Source organism: Agelaius tricolor, unplaced genomic scaffold, assembly GCF_023055355.1.
Source record: "Agelaius tricolor isolate 1412-34295 unplaced genomic scaffold, bAgeTri1.0.p SCAF_20, whole genome shotgun sequence".
NCBI lineage: Eukaryota > Metazoa > Chordata > Aves > Passeriformes > Icteridae > Agelaius > Agelaius tricolor.
The window spans coordinates 9,980,393-10,003,825 of NW_027269280.1; the positions used below are offsets into that span (position 1 = coordinate 9,980,393).

Genomic DNA, 23,433 nt, shown 5'->3' on the forward strand with positions numbered 1-23,433 from the left:
TTGCAGGGTGGTGTGGATGGTTGGGGACCTGAGAGCAGACAGGAAGTTTCTTTCTGGCTCTGACTCCCACATGGCACTGAGCACCCCACACCCCTGTGTGTGGCAGGGATGGCACAGCTATACCAACCTTTTCCACCTTGGAGCACAGTGGGAGGACAAAAGGCCCTGTCTTCCCTTCCAGAAACTCTCCTTTACCCAAAACCTCCTCACCAGTCCTTCCTGGGCAGGCAGCCTGACCACTGAGATGTTTCCCACAGGACCAAGGGGTGTTACAGGGAAAGAGGATTGGAGTCAAACAAACACTCCCACCCATGATGCTGCAGTTCAGGAGCTTCCCAGCTCAGCTGTCACTGCACACACAGGGAGGGAAAGGCCCTTTTTGGCCATAAAAAACCCCTGTCAGTAAGTGAGGGTGGGAGTTTAGAGTCCACTTTCCACATCCCCTGCTGGGCTGGGATTGTTGCAGGCTCTTTGCTCAGCAGCAGAAATCTGTTGGTTAATTCCTTTCCACGGGAGCTAATTCCTGCCCACGCTTCTCTGTGTGGGGACATCTGCTCCTCACGGTGTCATGGAGCCCTCCTGGCCCCAGGGTGGCCCTGGCAGTGCAGCCCTGTACATCACAGGGGCCTGGATGTTCAGGAGACAAGTCCCAAGGAGAAGGGTGGCCAGGGAACCCCTCCTCACCAGACCCTGCCCAGGTGATGCCCTGGCTGGGGACACCCATTTGGCACCCAAGTTGGGGACATCCATTTGGCTGCACTCCTGAGTCTGTCCTGGGAGATTTGAGCCATTTTTAATGTTGGAGTCATTTCAAGCTGAGCCCTTGGGAATCTCTGTTCCCTAGGGAGCACCATGCCTGTGTTCTGGCACATGGGGTGGCTCAGGCTTTATGAACAGCATCTGGTGACCTGGGTGTCCCTGTCCCCAGCCTGGGTGGATGGATGGGGCAGCAGAGAGACTCAGCCAGGCATTTCCAGGGCAGCTCTGCAGGCAGGTGGCAGCTGCACGAACAGATTTTGTTCTTGGAGTTACCTGAGTGTTGGGACCTCCAGTGTGTTCTCCCCTTTTCCAGTGACAATTCAACGGAAGAAAATTAAGGGAGAAGAGGAAAAACTATATGTGAGTGGCAAAGAAAGCATTGCTGCTCCAAGTGGATCTTCTCCAGCCACCTCCTTGCTGCTTTCTAAGTGCCTAATTACTAATTTATTTTTAAAGTGATCTCTCAGTGCTCCCAGGAGCTTTGGGTAACTGTGTGCTTACCATTCCCTATTTGATTAAAATTTAACGAGTTGTTATTGGCAAATTCACTATTTCACTGCTGTTTGCCATGCCAAATAGCACAGGGTTTGGACAATGGGGAGAGCAGGCACATCTGATGGTCCCAGGAGCAGAGGCTGGCACTGTGCAGCCCCTTGGGTGTGAAGGTGCTCTCCAGCCTGACCATATTGCAGGTAATGCCAAAGCACTTCTTTTCTAGGACATCCATGAGTTGTTTGTTTTTTTTTTTTTTTTTGTGAAACCCTTCCTAAAGCATTAAGCATCATCCTCAGCTTCTGGCTCCCCGTGCTGTGTTGAGAAATGCCCAACCACAGCTGCTGGGCTCCCTCCAAGCCCCTTGGTCCTGACCTTTGCCCAGCTTGTTTGCCCTGTGCTGCTTGTGGGCGTTTAATGGGAAACGTGAGCTCAGATCCAGACTTTTCCTAATCCCAAACTCTGCAAGGGCCGTTCCAGGCTGTCCCCATGCCTGGCTGTCAGCTCACCCCTGCTGCAGGCTGCCTGGGGGTGATGGCAAGGAGAGGAGCCGGGAGTGCTGTTTGGGGCCAGCTGCGAGGAGAGTGGCTGTGGGGTTATGGTGTGGTTTAGCATAAGCTCTCAGCCCCAGGCCTCTGGGTCACCCAGGAGCCAGGTGACCCCCAAAACATGGATCAGGGACGTGCCAGATCGCTGTGCCATGGGGCAGCACGTCAGCACTTCCATCTGCATTTGCGGGCGCCCGAAATAACCAAAACTCCTCTCGTCGTGTTTCCTGATGGAGGAGAAAACTGGCTGCTGTACAGGCATGGGAACGCGCAGGGTGTTTGTGTAAGGAGGAGGATTTGAGGACAGGAAAGGCACAGGATTGTCCCCCTGAGAGCCAGGCTAGCCCGGCAGTGTGCAGGTGCTGACGGGCAGGAAGCTCCGCAGGGACCCCGAGCCGAGCCGGCAGCGTGGGAGGCACAAGATGCCGCAGGAACCGTTCGAGATGGGGCAGCCGGCCAGGTTTTCTTTAGAAACAATGTGACCATGTGCCATATTCCTCAGGTTTCTCGCTGTTATCGCTGGCAGGCAGTCAGCAGAGCCATCCTGGTCGCTGACAGCGAGGGAAAGGGACAGCGAGCCCTGCAAGGAAGGGGGACAGGGATGAGGCTCCTGGTGCCCCTAGGGAGGAGGGGACCGAGCCGTGGGGAGCAGGGAGAGGCTGTGCTCACCCTCCTGCCCGAGGATGCCGAAGAAGGCCATTCACGGAGGCATGGCTTTCCCCGTGGAGCTTCCCCTCTGCAGGGATTGTCCACCCCCTGCTGCACAGCAGGAGCCGCTGCCAGCTGGTGCCCGGGACAGAGCCCTCCCCGTGGGCTGCCACCTCTCAGCATCCCCCGGAGCATCTGGCACCGATCCTGCGCCGCCAGCGGGGCCTCTTCCAGCAGGGAAGCTCCTCTGTTCTGATCCAACCATGCATAGTAAATCAACTGCTGGAAAAGAAAGAGCCAAGCTGCTTTTTTGGCCCGGGATGTGCTGAGAGCGGTCGTTAAACCTTTCTGGAGTGCAAGAAGGAAAAGGAGCCACATCCAGGCTTGTGCCAGGACACAGGGTTCCCAGGAGCAGGAGGGGGAGGCGAGTCACAAGTGGCAAAAATCTTATGAAAAATGTATAGTACAGAATTGTGTTTCTCTTGTGCGTTTGAACTGCCTCAAGAAACCCACGTGTCTTTCTGCAGCTGGTGCCTCTGCTGATACACAGAAAAAAATAGCAGGGAGAAGATTAAAATTGAACTGGCTTGGAGTCTGTGTAATCAAGGAAAATATCTCGGTGATTTGCTATTATAATTTTCAATAACAAACTGCAGGGCTCCTGCTGCACTAATAATAGCGGGTTGAATGAGGTGGGCAAAGAACCTGCCTTGGGTGTTTGTGTGTGTGTGTGAGTGCTTGTGGGAAGCACTCACAATATTCCCCATCTCCTAATTTTGAAGAGGTATTTTTAGTGCGTATTTCAAAGAGCTTTACATAAACACATCTGCTGGAGTTTTTGCTGGGAAATGTCTTTACAACAGTCTTTTCTGTCCCCTCCCTCTTGGGGGACAAGGGAATGGTCTGACCATTTTCTTTTTCAATCAGATAAGCAAAGCCAGAGAGCAAGAGAGAAAATCACAGGCTCATTTTGCCGGTGCCAAAAAGCTTCTCAGCCCAAAGGGTGGATTTTAGAAACACTTTGAGCAGCTCAGATCACCCTCACTAGAGCCCAGGGCAGAAGCACACATGATGTGGCTGTGGCAGAGAGTGCAGGGATGTGGGAGAGCGGGGATCCTGACCCACCACTGCCTTCTCTTGCACAGTCAAAACCTCCAGGTGAGGAAAGGAGAGGAAAGATGGGATATTCTGTCACCTGTCCATGCACTTTCTGCATGTTACTCAAGAGAAGTGGCAAGAACATCCCTGGTGCAAGCAGCTGCAGGCACAGGAGTTTCTCCAGCCTCCCCTCAGGATGCCATATCCTGATATTCCCAGTTCCATCCTTCATCATTTAATGCCAGTGAAACATTCACAGCTTTTAGGCTCATCAGAGATGCTTTAGCCTATTTTATTTGCGGGGTTTGGTTGGCTGAAGCTGCTCCTGCCTTTTCACTGAGGGGTGTAAAGATGATGGGAACATGAAGCCAGCTAGGGCTGAAGCAGGGAATGTAGTAAAGTTTCTGTATTGGCTGTCCCAAATCCTCTGACCTTGGAAGTGCTGCCAGTGCAGGTCTGCCAAGTGCACTCAGTGCCCAGGGCCTCTGAAGTGCTTTGCATCCAGCACCCAACCCAGCTGCATGTGCAAAGGAAAATAAAGGATAAAAAAATCCCCAAAAACTGCTTGGTTAGCATGGTCCAGCCCCAGTTTGCTTACACTGCTGCTTGCAGGGCAGCTGGGAAGGACACAGGGGCTGCACAAGGCCACCGATGGCTGGAACTGCTGGGGTCCATCCCGTGGAGGTGAGGGACAACACAATTGAGTGGGGAGATGGTCTGGTGCCACAGTCTGGCAGCTGAAAGGTCACTAGGGAGAAAATTTTCCTGCTTTTGTCTCCTCTTGAGACGAGTTACTGCAGGGAAAGGCTGACTGATGGAAGGTTTGTGGCAGGAGGCAGCTGCAGGGCCAGGGGAGCTGGGCTGGGCCAGGGGAGCCTGTGGGCAGGGGATGGCAGCACCCAGGGAATGTCAAGTGCACAGCAAACCCCCCTGAGTGCTGTCACTGAGGGCCGGGGGGCACGGGTGTCGCTGGGCTCAGCTCCCCGAGCAGCCTGTGTCACCAAGTGCCACATGTCATGGCCTGATGAGATGGCATTTGGCCGTGGCAGGCAGCATGGCAGCCCAGGATGGAGGGATGGACATGGTCTGGGAGTTTGCTCCCTGAGGCAGCAAATGCTTTGTGCCTTTGTCCTGTCCTCTGTGGGCAGTGCCAGGATCTGTCCATGGGCAAGGGCAGTCATTAACTGGGCTCCACGGTATCCCCACACACTGGGGGTGACATCCCTTCCCCAGGCAAGGGAGGCAGAGTGGGTTGGCCTCAGGGCACTGCCAGCAGCAAAGAGCCACCCATCCCTTCTCCTCCATGTGGCCATGGTGGTTTATGGTGGTTTCATCCACCTTCAAATAAGGGATGTTGAGTTCCTTCCCACCGGTGACCTTTCCTGCATCATTGGTATTGGGATAGGCAATAGATCGTGACCCTCTGCTGCCAGCACATTCTGTTAGAGAGGGAATACATGTGAGAGCCCAAATCTGACACCACAGTGTGAAGGTGGGCAACCTGGGCTGTGAGAGGCTTGTGCTGGTGCAGAGTTGAGGGCACTGTGTGCCTGCTGCTTCTCTTCCAGCCACTGCAATGTTGGCAAAAATTGCCATGAACCCAAAAACCCCTCCTGGACCAGAGCCTGCTGGGATGGGAAGGGACAGGATGAGCCAGCTGTGGTGGGTGGTTGCACAGGACATGTTCTGCACTGAGTGGGTGGCAGGCAGCCCACAGGTGCCCTGCTGTGGAGGGTCTCCCATCAGGAGCAGCTGTGCTGCTTCTGGACAGGTCTGATGGACAGGCTGGGTTCCTGCACAGGAGAAAGAAAGGGAAGAGAAAAATGAGTGCAAGGGATCAAATTGCCAAGTGGAAATGGAGAAGTTTGGAAGGCAGGTGGGATGGGTGGGCAGCTGCCTTGTCCTGGCAGCTGCCTGTCCATGGCCAGGAGTGAGTGCATCCTTAGGGACAAACATGCAACCAAACAGTGGGGAGAGAGGCTTGTGCCTCACTAGGAGTGCTGGAGCAGTGCTGCCCCCCAGCAGGGCACCCTCCTGCCTCCTCTGGCACAGCCCCGGGCTGAGTGAGCCCCGTGCTCCCAGCAGCATCTGCTGAGCATCCCCGCTGCTCTCCCTGGGCCAGCTCCAGCAAAAACACCCACAGAGGCTTCATCTTTTCTGCTGCAGGCACAAACAGCAGGGAAGGTGTGATAATCCCTCCTTTGAGGCCACAGAGATCATTCACACCAAACTGCATCACTTTTATATCAGTCATGAAAGACACGAAAGACAATAAGAAAATGTATGTATATATATATATATATATATATATATTCAATCAATGTCTATGGAGCTCCACGCCAGGGGATTACCAGCCAGTTTAAAGCATTAGTGACTCTCAGCATCCATCAGAGGAGAGCATTTGGTTGAATGGAAGCCAGCCTTTGATGGAATTGGAGAATAATTATTTCCATCAATAATTACTTCCAAGCCCAGAAGAAATGGCTCCTGGCATGTTGCAGGACAGGAGTCCTTGATTGCCTCGAGGCCAATATGTTTTGACCCCAGGACCTGGAAATCCCATTAGAGGCTGGGTGACAAGGATGTCACCTGCTGTGCCTGGCTCCTGGCAGTGGTGTTCCAGCCTGCTGCCAGCCTGGGGAGGATCCCCCCTGCCTCTGCTGCTAGAGTGCATCCAGCTCAGACTTTGCACAGGTCATTAATTTGGGGACGTTTTTAATGGATCCTAATGATTGAGCCTCAGAAGGCTGTTCTTAAAAGGGGTTTGGGAAAGGCCACGAGCCAATTAGCTGGCACACAGAAAATGATTAACCATGTAGCTTCCTGGATGGTAAAAAATAATGGAGATGTTGGGAAGCGACTGGGGGATTTATTACAGACTTTTTAAAGCCAGAGGGATTATTCACCCTCCTGCATGGTCTGGGCCAGAAACATTTCACCCAGCTTCCCCCCACTGATCCCTGTCCCTTTTGTTTGGCTGTGCGCACCCTTAAATGTCAAGGCATTACAAAATGGGCTTCAAGGAGGAGCTGGCTATTAGAGAAAGTGGATGCTTGTAGAGAGAGAAAAAACAGGTGGGAAGAGAGGGGTGACCCTTCTGCAGGTGCTCCTGTGCCAACTCCAACCCCAAGGAGTGTTGTTATTCATGGCTGAGGCAGGCAGCAGGATGTTCCCTGGGGCATGCAAGGCTCTGGCCATGCCTAACTGGGGCTTTTTTAATGTACCATTGCCCTTTAACCACCTTCTTGTCCCCACTTAACACCCAGATGTACAGCACACACCTGGCCCTGGCCTTGTTCCTGTCTCCACAGCCCATGTGTGATGGCTGTGGTGGTCTCTGCAGCCAAAGCATCTTTCACTGTGGCTGCAGGGCTGGCAGGGGGACATCCCAGCCTCCCCCTGCTCTGGTGGGATCCACATGGCCTGAGGGCTCCAGAGTGTTGCTTTCCAAGGAGAGGAGCTAGGCTTGGTGACAGACACAGCCACGGGACAGCAGAGCTGACCCTAAAGTGGCACCCACAGCCCAGTCCTGGGATCAGCTTTAAAATGGTAATGGGAAGAAATGGGGACACTTTTAGTGCCAGCTGAGCCCAGCCTACCCTGGGTACCACCCCACAGCCTGGCTGGGCCTGGACATGCCCACATTTGCTTTATCTCTTCCATAATGCTCTGGATGACACTAAACCCCAGCGTTTTCAGCACCCCTGCTGGGTATGGTTTATGGCTTTTCATTAATCTTTTCATTCTTTGAAATAAATATCTGCGGGGCCTAGAAACCTATTTACTTTCCTCCTGAGTGTCTGCACGCAGACTTGTTTGGGTTTGTTTTCTCCATTCAGTAGCTTCTTTTCTCCATTTCAGCTTGCACAAGCCCCAGTGTTTCTTAGAAACCACTCTCTCCAGGCTTTCCCTGCCTTTGCTCTGCTCCTTGCCAGCTCCAAGGGCTCTTGCAGGCACTCAGCTGGCCCAGGTGGTTCCCCTTAACTCTGCTGGGCTGTCCCAGGTTCTCAAGGTCGAGCTGTCAGCGGGACCAGGTGTGTTCATAAGCCCAGCACTTTATTTGTAGGAAGTTTGCTGCCAGTTAAGTATGAGAGGCAAGGTGGTTTTGAGGCATTAGCAGGCTGGGAAAACTACATTTGAAATGGGAAAGGGTTTTGTGTTTTTTTTCCTATCAGAGTGCAAAATCTGTGCTGTCTCTGCAGAGCTGGTGATCTAAACCCCACAGTTCAGGCAAAGATGTCCTGACTGGCTCCTGGTTTTTGTTCCCATTGGATTGGATCTGGCCCTGTGCTGTCCAGCTGCACAATGCTCGTGGCATCTCTGCCTGAACAAGGAGCAGAGCATGCCTGGGCTGGGGTGCAGCTTGGCTCGGGAACGGGGCATTCCAGAGCCCTGTGGGAGCACTGAGAGCTCTCCTTCACAGCTGCACAGCTCCCACCTGCAAAAAGGAAAGGAGATTCCCCAGGACGTGGGAATGACCCCAGGTGAAGGCACAGCTCCTGATGGCTCTTTGTCACCTCTTGTCCTGGCAGTGGGACGCTCAGCTGCCTGCCGTACCCTGCGGAGGACAGACGGCCTGAGAAGCTGAGCAGCTGCGTGGTCAGGGAGCCTGCCAGCACCAATGGCTGTGCCAAGGGAAGGGACAGACGGGACCATGGCCACCACAGGTCACGAAGGTACGAGCCAGGGCTGTCAGCAGGGCCACCCTGGGACACGGGGGTGGCAGGGGAGGTGTCCGTGGGTGTTTACTCAGCCCCTCTGGGGTCTGTGAGAGCTGGGGGTGGCTCCAATGACTCAGTGTGTGTGCACAGAAAATGTGTGCAATGGCACGAAGTGCCTGTTTGAGTTTGCAGGGACAAAGCTGTGGATCGTTTCTACTCCAGGGCTTGCTCCTACAGCCTCCTTCAGAGTCTTCCAAGACCTGCCAGCACTCCTCTGCCTACCAGGTCTGCTGGGAATCGCCCTCAGCAATTCCCCTCTCCCCATGCTAGATCAGCTCAGCAGCACTGCCTTCATTAGGACACAGCCTTGTTATCAGCTTGTCGTTAGTCCCCGACCACTTGAGAGGAGAAAAATGAATGAAACGTTGTAAATGAAGCAGCTGGGGTCTCTGAGCCCTGCCTGCTCAACCGTCTCTGGGATTAAAGCCTCTCTGCTCAGTTAAAGATGCTGGAAGGAAAGAGCAAGAAAGCACATTTCATATCTTCAGATTTCAGGCCAACCAGAACAATAATCTAAAGCACACTTTTAATTAGACTTTGATTATTATCACGGAGGAACAATTGAAGTCAGATCAGTGCATGGGAGAAAGCTGCCACATCAAAGACAAAAGACTTTATCTGGGGAGAGGGAGAAGGGCTCTGCAGAAAGCGCCTGGGGCTGCATGGCCAGATGTTGCTCTCCTGTGGCTGTGGCAGTGCCCAGCCGTGTCCCTGGGTGTCTTTGGGCAGGTGTCCGAGCTCAGTGACAACGAGACATCCTGGAAAATGCATGATTTCTGTCTGCATTGAGGTGGAAGGGCCACCAAGGTGTGCCACATCCTCTCATGGTGCTGCTGCTGATCCGTGAAATCCTGAGGAGGAGGATGTGGGTGCTCCATGGGGCCATGCCATGCTTGCACACTGGATTTACTGCACCAGAAGCACTCAGTATTCACAGCTCACAACTGAAGCATTAGCCTGCAGTTTCATTTTGCAGAGCTTTTATTTTTTTTTCCCAAAGTGTATTAAAAGCACTAAGCAATTGAGTTTTTATGATAGTGTAATTTCAGTGGTAATTCAAGCCCTGGATGATCAAGTGTTGAGGGGTGGTGGAGTCTGAGTGTCCCCCCCCAAAGTGTCGTTTGCTCTGCATTAGTACTTTCATTAGCAATAATGTTTGTTCTTTCTGCAGAAAACTGCTCAATTTCTAGCCTGTTTTGTAGTGAAGATCTCACAGCATTCTCCAGCCATGGGGCTACTTCCACCCATCCCTTGCTCTTGGCTGTTCCCAGGGGCAGGATGAGAAGTGGGGAAACTGAGGCGCAAACCCAGCACCCTCAGTGATTTTTCAGAGGCCCTGGGGAGCTTGCTGTGCCCCCACAAACCTTGGTCCTGGATCCATTTGGGGCTTCAGAGGGACCGGTGGATCTGTTTGGAGATGCACATGGCTGATTTGGGCTGATTTAGGGATGCCACCAGCTGCCTTTGTCTTTACAAGCATTTGCTTTAGTTAATGAGTAGCCACAGAGTATCTGTCATTTTTTTCAGCCCAATGCTCTGAATTAATTAACCACGGTATTTGCTTTTCATTGAAACATAACACGATTCAGCATCATATGTTTAAAGAAGAAATTAATTTGCAGGAGGGTTTATTTTCAAGGTTTAACAACTGTATAAGAGATGCATATCTCCTTCAATTACCATAGTGTCTCAATAAATATATATATATTTCTAATCAATTGCTACTTAACACATGTCAAGTCTTTATTATAGTTAGATGCATCTGGTTGCAATAATTACTGTATGCAAATTAAATGCCAATTAATTATTTAAAGCATATTTACAAAGAGCAACAAAACCTATAAATCTGTTTTGGAGTCGTTAACCTCAGCAAACACGTTTTAAATAATCAGCATTGCTGTGGTGGAGCTGTCTTGTTATATCTCTATTAGACAGTTCGTTTAAACTGTGACTAAATAATTTGTTAGAGGGTAATGAGGCAGCACCCACACCCTTGGCCTACCATGAACGCTGACCTTGCTGCCCTCTGTCCCTGAGGTGGTGATGCCAGAGAGTCCCATGTGAGCCCATTCAGGGTTTATTTTTATTATTTTTAATGTTTATTGGGTCTTGTCCCTCATCCTCAGCCCTTCGTGTGATGGGGAGCGGCCGCTGCCAGCTCGGGGGAAGAAGAAGAAAAAGAAATCTGGCCGCAAGAAGAGAAGGAGGTGAGGAAGCCATGGCAGCGTGAGAGGACAGGCAGGGCAACCCTTGGCTGGCTGTGAGGGGAGAGGGGCATGAGAGAGCCATGGTGGCATGAGGGGACAGGCAGGGCAGCCCTTGGCTGGCTGTGAGGGGAGAGGGGCATGAGGGAGCCATGGCGGTGTGAGGGGACAGGCAGGGCAGCCCTTGGCTGGGTGTGAGGGGAGAGGGGCATGAGAGAGCCATGGTGGTGTGAGGGGACAGGCAGGGCAGCCCTTGGCTGGGTGTGAGGGAGGAGGGTCATGAGGGAGCCATGGCGGTGTGAGGGGACAGGCAGAGCAGCGCATGGCTGGGTGTGGGGGAGGAGGGTCATGAGGGAGCCATGGCGGTGTGAGGGGATAGGCAGAGCAGTCCATGGCTGGGTATGAGGGAACCATGGTAGCATGAGGGGACAGGCAGGGCAACCCTTGGCTGGGTGTGAGGGAGCCATGGCAGTGTGAGGGACAGACAGGGCAGCCCTTGGCTGGGTGTGAGGGAGCTACGGTGGTGTGAGGGACAGACATAGCAGCGCATGGCTGGGTATGGGGGAGGAGGGTCATGAGGGAGCCATGGTAGCATGAGGGGACAGACAGGGCAGTCCTTGGCTGAGTGTGAGGGAGGAACATCATGAGGGAGCCATGGTGGCGTGAGGGGCCAGGCAAGGCAGCTCTTGGCTGGGTATGAGGGAACCATGGCGGTGTGAGGGACAGGAAGGGCAACCGTCGGCTGGTTGTGAAGGGAGAGGTTCATGAGGGAGCCATGGCAGTGTGAGGGGACAGGCAGGGCAGCCCTTGGCTGAGTATGAGGGAAAAGGGTCAGTGTAAGATGGAGGAGTGAGGGCCTGGGGGTTCCACAGCCTAGGAAGGTGCCGCCATCTTCTCGCCCTCCCCTCAGGGCAGCAGAGCTGGGTTGAGGCTCATCCCTGGGTCCATCTCTGGGCTCATCCTGCTCCTACCAGGATCCCCTAGCCACTCTCTGCCCTGGAGATGCCACTGGGGGGGGGGTGAGTGTTAGGGTGGCTGGCACGGCTGTGAGCAGCCCTGTGGTCCCTAATGCCCTTTGCCTCCCTCAGGTCTCCCTCCTACAGCCCATCACCTGTGAAGAAGAAGAAGAAGAAAAGCTCCAAGAAGCGAAAAAGAAACAGGTATTTTTTTCCTTGAAAATGTAATTCCCGTCTGGCACTGGCTGTTGGGTGTTTGGAGAAGGGGTGGAAGGCGCTGCTGCCTGGGCAGCTGTTGGTCCCAGTGGGCAGAGAGTTATGAGGCTCTGGGCAGCCAAGGGGAGGCATAGCCCGAGTCCCTCTGGGCTAGGAGGGTGTGGAATGGGGTGTCCACCCAATGCAAACAGGGAAATGTGAACCAGGGGACACAGAGGTGGACAAGCCAAATCACTGAGAGGTCTGTGGAGCCTCAGCCTGCTGTCCTTGCTGTCCTATTCACGTGTGTCCATCCTCTGGAATGCCAGTGGGATCAGTGCTCAGGGTTTGTGCTGGTCCCCATCCCTTCCTCCCCAGCCCTCCCCAGGCTGCAGAGAGTGTCAGGACCAGAAAAAGGTTCAGACCAACTCCCCACACGCACATCCCAGTCTCCTCTCCCAGCCCCAGTGACTATTTCCACCTTCCCCTTCTGAAGTCCATTTTTAATTCAAAGAGCATGATTAAATTTTAAAATTGCAAATATTTCACTGTTTTCTCTCAGCTGTTAAACCAATATTTGACGAGAACAGTGGATTCCATCTCCCTAAGAAGGTTCATGTATTTATAATATATTGAACCAAAGAGAGAAGCTACCATAAGTGAATAACAGGGTGAAAAGTTGAGCTTGAATCTCCAAAGAGCAAGAGAGAAGGAGAGACAAAGATATAGAAACTTCTCTAAAAGACTTTCTTCCCAAGGAGGAATTCTTACGCTCTTTTGTGGATGCCATCTTCTGATGGAAGTCCAGGCTCAGAGACTCGGGCTTTGAACCTTTGGTAACCATTTAGGTGTCTCCCATGTCATCCCAATGGTGCTCCAGAAGGCAAGACAGGGCCACGGTGCTGGTTTGGCTGTGAGACTGCTCTGGAGTTACACAGAGAGGATTTTTCCCTTGACTGCTATTTGGTCTTTCATACAGAAAACCAGGCAATGGACCCACCTCTACATGCAGTGCAAAACTGGAGGCAGTAGCAGAGAAAAAGGACCCACCAGAGATAGGGGATGTATCTGATCTCTCTAAAGACTTGTTATCCTGAGGACCATGTTCTCAATTCCTTGTAGGGTGTGCTGGTTCCTTCTGCCACAGCAGCATTTCTCAGCTGCTCCCTCACCAGCTGCCTAAAGGAGAGGCAGGACCATTCTGCCCAGGTGCTGCATGAGGTCTTTTCTCAGTGCTCAGTCTGAGCCTAAATACATTGTCTTGGACTCAAATTTCCAATTTTGTGAGACCCTGCATTCAATGTACATATTTGTGTCTTGCAGGTTGTCATCAAAGAAGAGAAGGCACAGGTAAGAGTTAAGCAAGTGTGGGGTGGTCCCTTAGAAATAAGAGTTTAATGGTCTCTTCAAGGTTGATGTTCACTGACTGGGGGCAGAAGACATTTAGAAGAAATGTTTCCTTGTGGAATCCCCTTGGGTCCCCCCCATTCCATGTGGTTTTGGGGTCAGTGCCTCCCCAGCTGTGGACTGGAAGAGCTGTTCTGGTTCCAGTATACATTATCAAGAAGTACTCATTTTCTCTATGGAAAAAGGCAAAGTCACCAAGTTGGCTGATCTCTTTGAGGGTTTTGGCCAAGCCCATGAAGCAGATTTGTCAGCAGGCACTCAGACCCCCTGTGCTGTGACAACCATGAATCCCTTTCATTTTTACTGCATGCTCTCGGGCAACTGAGCTGTAACATTGATGTGTGATTGTGCAGCTTTTTATCGGAACAGAAATCTCCGAATTAATTAGCCATTTCTTATTTAGTTCTTCAAGCCCCAAAAGTAAGAGAAAGGAAGAAAGAAAACACAAAAAACAGTAAGTAGTGGTTCATGGAGTTCTCTGCCCTGCCTGCACAGTGTGGGGCTAGGAAGTGCTTGATGTGGTGGGGCCCCTGGAGCTAACACCTGCGGCACAGCTCTGAGCATTTCTCAGGATAATTTTGAAGCTAAAACCAGCAATTCTGGTTTTGCTGGAATGGAAAAGGGCTTGTAGAGGCTGGAGATCTTTCCTCCACCTTTCTTTTGTGACACCTCTTTCTGCACTTTGTGCATTGTGCATGGATGTGCAGAGTCTCGTCCACCCAGTCCAGAGAGAAGGCTCCAGCTTTTCTGGTGGGGGCAGCATGAGAGGCTGAACACTGACCTGCCAGAAGGGCAGGCTGGCACACCCTTACTGGGAAGGGCCTCAGCAACTCCTGGTTTGCTGCTCTAGGAGGTTGCATTAGGACCTACCCATGAGGTACAATACAGCCAAGGATCTGAATGGGGTCAAGGGGAGGAGAAGGGATTGCTTGGAGGGGATGGAGTTTGCAAAAATCTGGTGTTGAGGTTCAGCCCTGGAGTGCTAGCAGAGCACAATCTTTGTCCTGAGGGGCAAGGTATAAAATGGGGGTCCTCAGGACTGGAAGGACTGTAAGCTGCCTCTGTTTTTCCCTTCGTTCTCTGTCTTCTGGGAACTGCAACTTGTGGCTTCTGACCTGCTTTCAGAGCAAGGTAACAGTCCTGGGGCTGAACCTTGGGCACTGAGCCCCTGGTCAGCTTTTCTGGGCCTTGTGATACTGCCTGCACAGGCCATCTCCATTGTATGCAGAAAGCCAGTCTCCTTTTCACTAAGATTTCTGCACATTAAGTGGCACAGTTTCAGCTCAGTTTCCTTTCAAGCTGGGCTGCCCTGCACCTAGAAACCTTAGTGGTAAAAGGAGAGGCTTCCTAGGTAATCTGTAAAAGGGGGCATCTCCCCAGCCTAACACAGTAGTGCCCTAACAGTGCAGTTAAAGCCAGGATCCATGTCCTGCTGGTGGGCCCTGACCTCAGGGAGCCAGAGCTGCTGGAATTGCTCTTTAGGGATAAACCAGCCAAGGCATTTTAGCTTCATTTTTCTGCTGGCAAATCAGAGCTCAGCCACTCCCAGTTTCTGCAAATCTTTTGCTCCCAGGCGTGGATCAGATGGATCCCATGAGGATTTTTGTATAATCACACTGCTTTGACTTATCTTTGCATCGAGCAACTGGTTATCTAAAACACACAGGACCAGCTTTCCCTTCTGCAGGAAGGGAAGACAAATTGGAAGGTCTGGTGGAGGGGGTGAAGGGCAAACACAGGGATTTTCACACAAATCCACCATATGAGTGAAAGATATTCAGTGTTGCTGATTTCAGCTGTATGGAAATAAGAAAGGAGGATCCCGAAATGTGAAGTTTAAGAAAAACAGAATCATTGGGTGTGAAAAGCATCAAAGAAAACAGCCAAGCAGAGTTGAAGGAATTGCCCTGGAGGTTGCCCTTTTGTCTTAAAGGAGATGCTGTTCTCAAGCAATTATTTGCTGAGTTTTTATACCAGCAAGTTGCTAAATGCTGTCCAAGCAGGTTGTGTTTGTGCTGTCAGTGCTTGTGTAGTGTGGCCATGAAGTCAGGCTGTTCCCACCAGCTCACCCCACAGTTAGCTTTGCCTGCTGGCACAGCCATGCCAGCCTGAGCAGATGGAAACGTTTCCAGACCTAAATTAACTGCTGTGGTGAACAAAGATGGGAGGGATGGGGCACAGATGGTGGCAGCTAGCCTGTCACCCTGCTCTCTGCACCCAGGACTTCAGCTGTTGGCATGGACAACTACAGCCCTTAGGTAACAGGGCCAGGTAATCCATGAGAAACAGCCTGGTGGTGCAGAGGAACTGCAGCAGGGCACTGGCCCTCTGTGCCCTACACACAGTTTGTTGAGGACTGTCCTCAGGCCCTGTCAGAAAAGGCAGCACCAGTGACTGGGCACCTGTCAGAAGCCAGGGAAATGGTCCTGTCTCTCAAGCAGGAACCGTGCACGAGGCAGGCTGTGCTTGGGAGAGCTGCCCACAGCACTGGCTAAATGCTCCCACCTGGAGAGGGTGGGAAGGCTGAGTGAACTCTGTCACTTGGAGCTTGTCCTTCTGTACCTGCTCTTTAACAAGGAGCCAACACTAGGGCGAGGGCTGGAGCTTTGTGATGGCTTGCACACAGAGATGGTGCTTCCCCCAAGGCTCACAACAGGAAGGTCTTGGGCAGCTGCCTGGCTGTTACAGGGTAAGCTGCAGGATGAAAGGCAAGCACATGGCTCTTTAAAATGTTGAAAGGATTGGTGCTGGCTACTGTACTTCCACATGCTTGTCCACAAATCTTCCCCCAGCATGCTACAGAGCCAACCTAATAGCCTGTGTGTAAAATGCTAGCAGAGATCTCAGGAAGATGTCACTGCAGCGATGAAGGGATGGAGAATTTCTCATGCCTTGATGTTCTGTGCCATGTTTCACACACCCATCTCTTCGGTTTAAAAGGCATACCTCCCTCCTGATTTGAACATTATCGACCTCAGCCTTCAGCTGCTGGCTCTTGCATCCCCTCCCTTGCTAACCTAATGCTGCTTTTCTTTCTCTGCTTCTTAAAGCTCTCGTGGGCGCACCCGGAAATCCCATCGGCATCGCCGCTGCCACTCTCGCTCAGAGAGCTCCGACTCCCACTCCCCCAGCTGCCGGAGCAGGTAACAACACTGCTCCCGAGCTCAGCGTCCTCAGCACTGCCTGCTGGGCTCAAGGATGTGGCTGCCACAGCCTGTGTGACCCGCAGGCTCTCTGTGCACAGCCACTTCCCATTCTGGCAGCAGCAGTGTCACACACTGGGGGCTGAGCTGTTTCTGGTCTCGGCCATGGAAGGGTTTTGCCTCAAGAAGCAGTGGCTGCAGCTTTTTGATCTGACAGTCACTTCTAATCCCCATGGCTGATGCTCAGCCCATGACAGCTGATTCCAGTCTAGTGTCCCTTCCCCAGCCCAAGGGTTTTGTACTGCTGATGTCCCAGGAAACCCTTAAACATGGTCTTAGCAATGGAAATATATTTGCCCATGGCAATCTGTAGTCATTGTCTTTGACCTGATTAAAATCTCTCCTCTGGATGACAGATGCGTCCTGGGGCCGGCTAAAGTGGATGCTGGTGCTAGACCCAGCATTGCTGCAATAGCAAGTCATTTATACACATCATAATTTCATTTTTCATGTTCTCTGAAAGCACTTGAACAGCCCACCCCCACTCTCCTACTTCACTCCTCCTAAGTACTGGGAATTTTCTTATGAAAAGCTGAGGATCAGTGGGGGGAGGAATGCAATCAGTAATTGGAGGGGTGCTCACGCAAGAGCAGAGTGTGTTTTCTCTTGGAGGTGTGTCACCATAGGAACATTTTATGGTGCAGGAAGGTCATGGCTTGCCTCGAGCCACCATAAAATCATGCATTGGAGCTGAAATTTGAGGTTAAGGTCCAAAACCTGGATGCAAAATTATTATTTTTCTTTTAAAGTAGAAAAGCAAAACATCCCTTTTCTCTCCCTCATGACTCCACAGAGCAGTCATGTGGAAGGACATTCTCCCATCCGCAGAGTCCTAGCACAGACCTGCCAGGGGTTGGTGTGGAGCTGGGAAAGGGCACTACTGCAATCCTAAGGAATAACATTTTGGCTGTTCCTGTCTCCTGGAGGCACAGAGCCAGGTCTCGGGAGGAAGGGCGTAAAACACGGCGAAGACGCTCCTGGCACCACTCAAAGATCACAGCAAAGAGAAGCTCCTCTGCAGAGGTTCAGGCCAGTCAAAAAGCCAGCCAAACCCTCCCACTCTACAGCTTCCTGTCTTCTAAGGAAGTAGTAAGTATTATACACTGTCCTTCTTTGCTTGAACTAGCCAGAGGAATCTGGGCAAGAACTCTGATATGAAATTTTTATAACTCAATTATAGTGATGTTAGACGAACTTGGTTAAACTGTATTATTAATTCATGGTGCTGTTTTCCAATGTATGTAAAGTCATTCCTTCCTTCAGCACTTTCACACCAAGGGTGGGGCTGGAGAGGGGGAAAACTTGAAAAGTCTTTAGACTATGAATAATGAATTGAGGACATTTAACCAAAAAAAAAAAAAAAAAGTGGCCTCCAGAAACGATATTTTAAAGGGAAGAGTTTGTTATGCAGTCTTTGCTCAGCTGGATGTGAACTTACTTCACTGGTCTTTACATCCAAAAGTTTAGTCCTTCAGGCTGAAAAAGGGTATCAAACATATACAGAAGGAACATTTACATTTAATGAGCTGGTGATTATTGGCATGGGATGTTTTCTGACTATCAGGATCCTTCTAAGATCACTATTTCTCTGGACTGACAAGCCCAGGGGCCAAATTTGGAAGTTATGAGCAGCCCTCATTGATGCTAATGGGAACTGCATGTGCATCTGAGGGTAAAATCAGGCTCAGTGCCTTGGGATGTTTTTCCATATACACAGAAAGAGATGATATAATACGTGAATTGAGGGAGCAAGAGATGGAGAGAAATATTAGATAGAGATTGATATAAGTCTTCCTTTTCTGTGGCATGCTTCCCCTTTGTTCCTGGCAGCAGTAAAGCAGAGGTGTGATGCCCTGACTGTGGTGTTGGTATCAGATAGGCACTCTGGAGAGAGAAATTGCTACGTAGGACTGGAGGTAGTGCAGGATCTGATAGTCACACGTGTGGATGGCTAATGCTAGAGGTGTTTTGACTACAGAGTCCTCCAAGCCCCAAAGTTGTTTTCTCCTTTAGGCCCAGTCATCAGTTGGAAATAGCTCAGCCACACGCAGGAGCTACATCAGATAGGAGAGAGATGGTGCCAGCAAGAGGAGAGACTCTACCCACTCACCCACACAGACAGCGTGCCGATCAAAATACCCAGGGATTGTACGTGGGTACAGACAGGCACAAGCTGTCTCTCAACATTATAGATATGCATATTTGCTCTCGTTATAGAGCGTGTGGGGCCATGTGAGTCACTGCTTGTAAAGCCTTATAAGGCAGTCTGGAGAGCAGAACCTCACACCACACGCTGGTGTGTGCACGCACACGCAGAGGAAGAAAAACAAGGTATGAAGCTCATTGTCATGAACTGGGGGTGTTGCTGAGTCCAGAGCTCCTCCCCCCCCAAAAAAAAACCAGCCAAAGACTGCATCATGTCACCAGGGTGTTGTTGAGTTCAAGCAGCGTATTTTTCATAAATGCTTTTGAGCCTAAGCCTAGTTTTTAATTAGTGCTAGGTTTCCTCTCTCGGAAGCCAGGCTTCCTAAGTCCTGTGAGGCCAACTGCCAGCTGTTCTGTTTCCTGAGAAAGAGTAAACTCTAATTTAAAATTTTAAAAGCTTTAAAATGAGCTAAACTCAAGCATCCTGCACTTGTTTTTCCATTTGCTTCACTTGAGGTAAATGAGTGAAGCAAATGGAAAAGCTGCAGGGAAGGAAAGACAAGAGCTTGATAGTTCCAGATGCAGGGGGTGGATGCAAAGTAAAAGTCATCAGGGTACTCCTGTGTTCTTTCTAGTAAGGGTTAATAACTTAGGCAAATATTTTAATGACTAAGAGGCATAATGACTCATGAAAGCCACTACTGTCCTCCTGTCCCCAAAAGAAGTACATTCTCTTGGGACACCATTCAAGAGCACATTTAAGACTTGTTCAAATTGAAGCCCCTGGTTAAGAGCTGCCCCTGAAATTTTGCTGAATAAGGTCATTAAATATCATGTACTCAAAACTGGCAAGAGAAAAATGGAATGGGAACCTTTAGTCTCATTTATTAATGACTATACACAACCCTTTGAAGCCTTTCCTTTTCATGAGTTAAATGGTTGTTCTATGAATAAGCTTCGTTCTGTCAGACTTTGAGAGCAGCCTGAAATGAAAATGTGCTCTTGCAGAATATGTTGATCATACATTTAAAAAAAAAAGAAAAAGCTGGAGAATAAAAGATTTTGTGAAAAAAATCAGAATTAGGATTCAAAAATGCCATGTTTCAGTCCTCTGTGAGAGTTGGTATGTTACACTCCCTATCCTTCCATCTGGCATGGGCTTCCAAACAAAACCATCCTTACCTGGGGAGATGTGCTGTCACATCTCCATAGAAAAGGGGCTGTCCAAGGAGGATCAGGGAAAAATACCCAGAGATACAGGGAAATATGAGATAATGCTATAGCACTTCCAAAGCAAAGGTTTTGCTTTTCACAATTTTTTTATTCTACATTATTTTGCTTCTGAAAATTTGAAGTGCTTTGTGGTAAATTCTGCTATGCTCCCCACCCTATTTGTCTTCATTCCTTTGTAATGAAACGGCCACAATTTCTAACTAGGTCTGCCTGGAACTGCTGGGGGATAGAGCATACAAAACAATGCCCGGCCTATGCATCTACCTTGCTGCTTCTTTCCCTCTTTATGCAAAAGCTGATGCACCCACACATGCATGTACACATGCAGAAACACCTCAAAGTTCCCTGCTACTTTTCTTTATGGCAGTGAATTTCCAAGCTTCTCCCTCTCCTTCTCCTTTAACCCCGTGCAGCAGCAAGAGGAACCTGTGGAGAGCAGGACTGTGAGCCTGTGCCTCAGCAGGCACAGAGAAGCTGTGGGTAATGTGCAGCATTTATTTCCGTACAGAATGCCCCTGCCCAGCTGCAGGCACTTTATTCCACACCGACACAGATGGATGACTGTGCCACTGTGCTTTCCTTTAGCAGTGCAATATAAATACCTGCAGGGCATGGATCTAATTGCCTTTGTTGTTGCTGATGAAGATAACTGCACCGTGCATACACTTTCCTTGCCAGCTCCTTTGCTTTCACTGTAACTCATTTGTGATGCCACAAATTATCACAGGCTTGAGCCAGATTTCCAGTGAAGCTCAGTGGGGTACAGCTGGTCCAAATGATGCTGTTTGTCTTTGTGCTCGTGTCTGCAGGAAAGTAGAATGGGGAAATGCTGTGCAGGGACTGGGATAGAGTGTGCTGGAAGGCTGAGGAAACCTTATGGCAGCTTGCTGCTGCTGCTGTTTTCTAGCCTGGGCTTTGGCTTACATAGGAAGAACTATTCTTTTGAGTGCTAGGCAGCATGTTTTTGACAGCAGACAGGGCCCTTCAAGAGCAGAAAGGCAAGACCTATAAATATGGAAGTTGTACTCTTTTTTCTTTTCCTGTTTTCCTCTCCCAGCTGGGGGACTGAGGTTACCCCTGGTTATTGTGTGATAAATCCACAGCTCAGTGCTGGGAGCAGCAGCTGGAGGGAAAGGATCATTGCCTGTATCCATTGAAGGGCTGGGCTGTGCACCAGGTACCAAAAAGAGGTGGTGGAAGACAAACCCTTGCTCCAAAGCAGTGCCAGCCTGCCTCAAGCTGAGGTGAAGATACAATGCCAGCACCCCAGCAGGCTAAAAAGATCCTTGAAAAGAAACAAACCTTTGTTTGGCATTCTCTGGAGTTTACCCCAGCAATGTATTGGTGAGCCAGGCTGCTCAGCAGTGTCACCACCCAGCCCCAAATAACCCAAGCTCAGGGCTTGCAGGGACAGCTGTGTCATTGCCTCCCTGCTCTGGGACTCAGCCCTTGTGGCACAGAAAGCCTCGCCCTGAACTCCCCCATGCAGCCAAAAAAAGGGGGAACTTCCCACTCAGTGTTCCTTGAGTCAGGGACTCGTAACTGCGCAAAAATACTGAATTCCTACAGAACTTCTGGTTTTTGTACTCAGTCAGAAGTTGGCGTTTCAGCTGAGGTAGGCTCTCAGCAGAGGTGAGGCCGTGTGCCCCGGGCTCTGGCAGGTGGAGGGGCCCCAGGGCAGGCGCAGAGCCCCAGCAGGTGCTGGCCCCGTGCCGGCGGCTCTGGCAGATGTCGGCCGGGGTCACTGACACAAGTGTTTTACTCCTTTCATTAGCACAGTGCCTAGAAAAAGAGAGAAAAGCAGACGTTATGCCCCTCTGAAAGAGAAATTAACTCTGCTTTGAAGTGAGTTGCAAAACAAGAGAAAAAAGGCCCACAGATGAAATCCTGCAGCTCTGAGTGAGGCTGTGCCACGCTGCTGTCCCCACATGCCTGAGACAACTTGGAGCATTGTCATCTCTCGCCCTGGGGCTGTTTGTGGCACAGTAAATGGAGCTGTTCAGTTTAATTGGAAGAAGAGCAGTGATTGTATTTTTGTAACCTATTAGGCTGCGCTGCCTCTTGGTCTGGGATTGCACTTGGAATTACAGTCTGGAATATGAGTGAGTGCCTCATTTCTACTCCCCCCTCATCTTGATTAAATAATGATTTGAAACAAAAAAAATCCAATAAATACATATCTTGGGTTCCCTTGAGGGCAGCAGTATGTTCCCTGCTGAAAGCTGGATGAAACAAAGTTCACTGAGATTATTTGATTACTTATTAGGGGTTGTGTGTGGGGGGAAATCCAAATGTTCACATAGAGAGAATTAGATTTGTAACAGAGCAGGCTCTTTGAAGCCACCCTAGAAAAGTAAAAAGCCATTAGAATTCAGAATCACACAGAATGGTGTGATTCAGTTGAGCTCCGTGCAGTGTTTTTAGATGTGGTACTCTGTTTCCATCCTGGGTGACTGGCAAGACTTCCAGTAAAATGGGACCACGAGCAAAGCCAAGATCATCCAGTGGGGAATATGGGGAATTGGTCTGAGCAGGCAGGCAAGCTGAGCACCCTGAGACTTGTCCTGGCTCTTGCTGCAGGGCAGAACCTCCCCCAGAGCCTGCAGGAAGCCACTGGTTACAGCCTGGTGCCCTAGGGTGGTGGGGCTGAGAAGCTGCTGTGTCCCCCATGTCCCCCCTGGCACCTCCCTTGCCCCATGCAGACCCTCCAGCCCTCACCCAGTCAGCTCCATATTTCACTGATATCTACACTGCCTCTTCCCAGAGTGTTCCTGCCACAGATGTTGAACTACAGAGGAGCTTGTTGATCCTCCCGGTCATTTGACAGATTTTGTGATATGCTGACAACAGTTGCTGCTTTGAAGGTAGATGTCAGCCAAGGCAGAGCAGAAGCAAGGATGCCAGGTCCTGGAGTCAGTCTGAAAAGCTGGTTTAGAAATGCCAAGAAACTGCTGCATTTCTTGGCAGCAGTAATAGTCTTTCAGTTTAAACTGGGAAGGAACAGAAGGAATGTATTTCTGTGTGTGATGCTGGGGTCAGTGTCCCTTGGAGCAGCCCTGTGCCCACTCCATGCACATCCTACCCCTACAGCCAGGGAGTACCTCACATGCTGATTTTATGCCTGCAAGTGAAAGGTGATAAAAAGCTGGTTGTCTCTGGGTTAGGATTCAGCTTAAATGTGAACCAAAACCCATCTTAAAAAAAAAAAACCTGGTAATGTATTTGAAAGTGCAATCCTGTATCTTCTGGAATGTGGCTGGGGAGAGTGCAGTGGTCCATAGCACAGAGGTCAGATCTCTTGGGGCTCTGGATGTGGCATCAGGGTTTCAGCAAGAGCTGGTGAAAAGCAGAGCTGGCTATTTGGCTCCCTTGGGCTCCTGTGACATTCCAGTTTCTGCTGGAGTAAGCAAGGACCAGTAGAGAATTGCTGGAGCTGAGAAGAAGCAAGGAGAAATTCCAGATGCTGAAATGAGGATTTGCAATGTGTGTCTCCACTCCTTCCTAGCTGGGAGCATTTGGGAGACGTTTCTCTCTGTCCAGGGCTTCTGCATTGAACGTGCAAGTTGGCTAATGAAGAAGGATCACTTAATTTCCCAGGTTTGCTGCTGGGGCTTCTGATTCTCTGATCTGGCACTGAGCATCAGTTAGAAGTTATTGTGAGGTGGAGATGGGGAACTCCATTATGGATTTGCTGGGATGAACCAATCCCTTATCCCAGAAGCAGTAAAGCTTCTCTCCCTGGCAACACAGAAAGTACTTGGAGATCCTCCAGCTCCAGGTGTTTTCAGAGCAGCAGAGTGCTGTGGGCAGCCATCCTTGTGCAG

General features: G+C 50.5%; 1 protein-coding gene across 4 annotated transcripts in view; it reads left to right on the top strand.

The window, feature by feature from the left end:
- Positions 1-23,433, top strand: part of SRRM4 (serine/arginine repetitive matrix 4) — a 46,408-nt gene that overhangs the window by 10,853 nt on the left and 12,122 nt on the right. Inside the window, exons 2-8 of one of the 4 annotated variants that reach the window (XM_071445481.1) lie at positions 8,078-8,221; positions 10,393-10,473; positions 11,559-11,630; positions 12,945-12,971; positions 13,432-13,482; positions 16,079-16,171; positions 17,164-17,320. In XM_071445481.1, coding sequence (XP_071301582.1) covers positions 8,078-8,221; positions 10,393-10,473; positions 11,559-11,630; positions 12,945-12,971; positions 13,432-13,482; positions 16,079-16,171; positions 17,164-17,320 — 625 coding nt within the window. Of the gene's footprint in view, positions 1-8,077; positions 8,222-10,392; positions 10,474-11,558; positions 11,631-12,944; positions 12,972-13,431; positions 13,483-16,078; positions 16,172-17,157; positions 17,321-23,433 lie in introns of all 4 variants that reach the window. The other 3 variants (XM_071445480.1, XM_071445484.1, XM_071445482.1) reach the window with 3 other exon arrangements.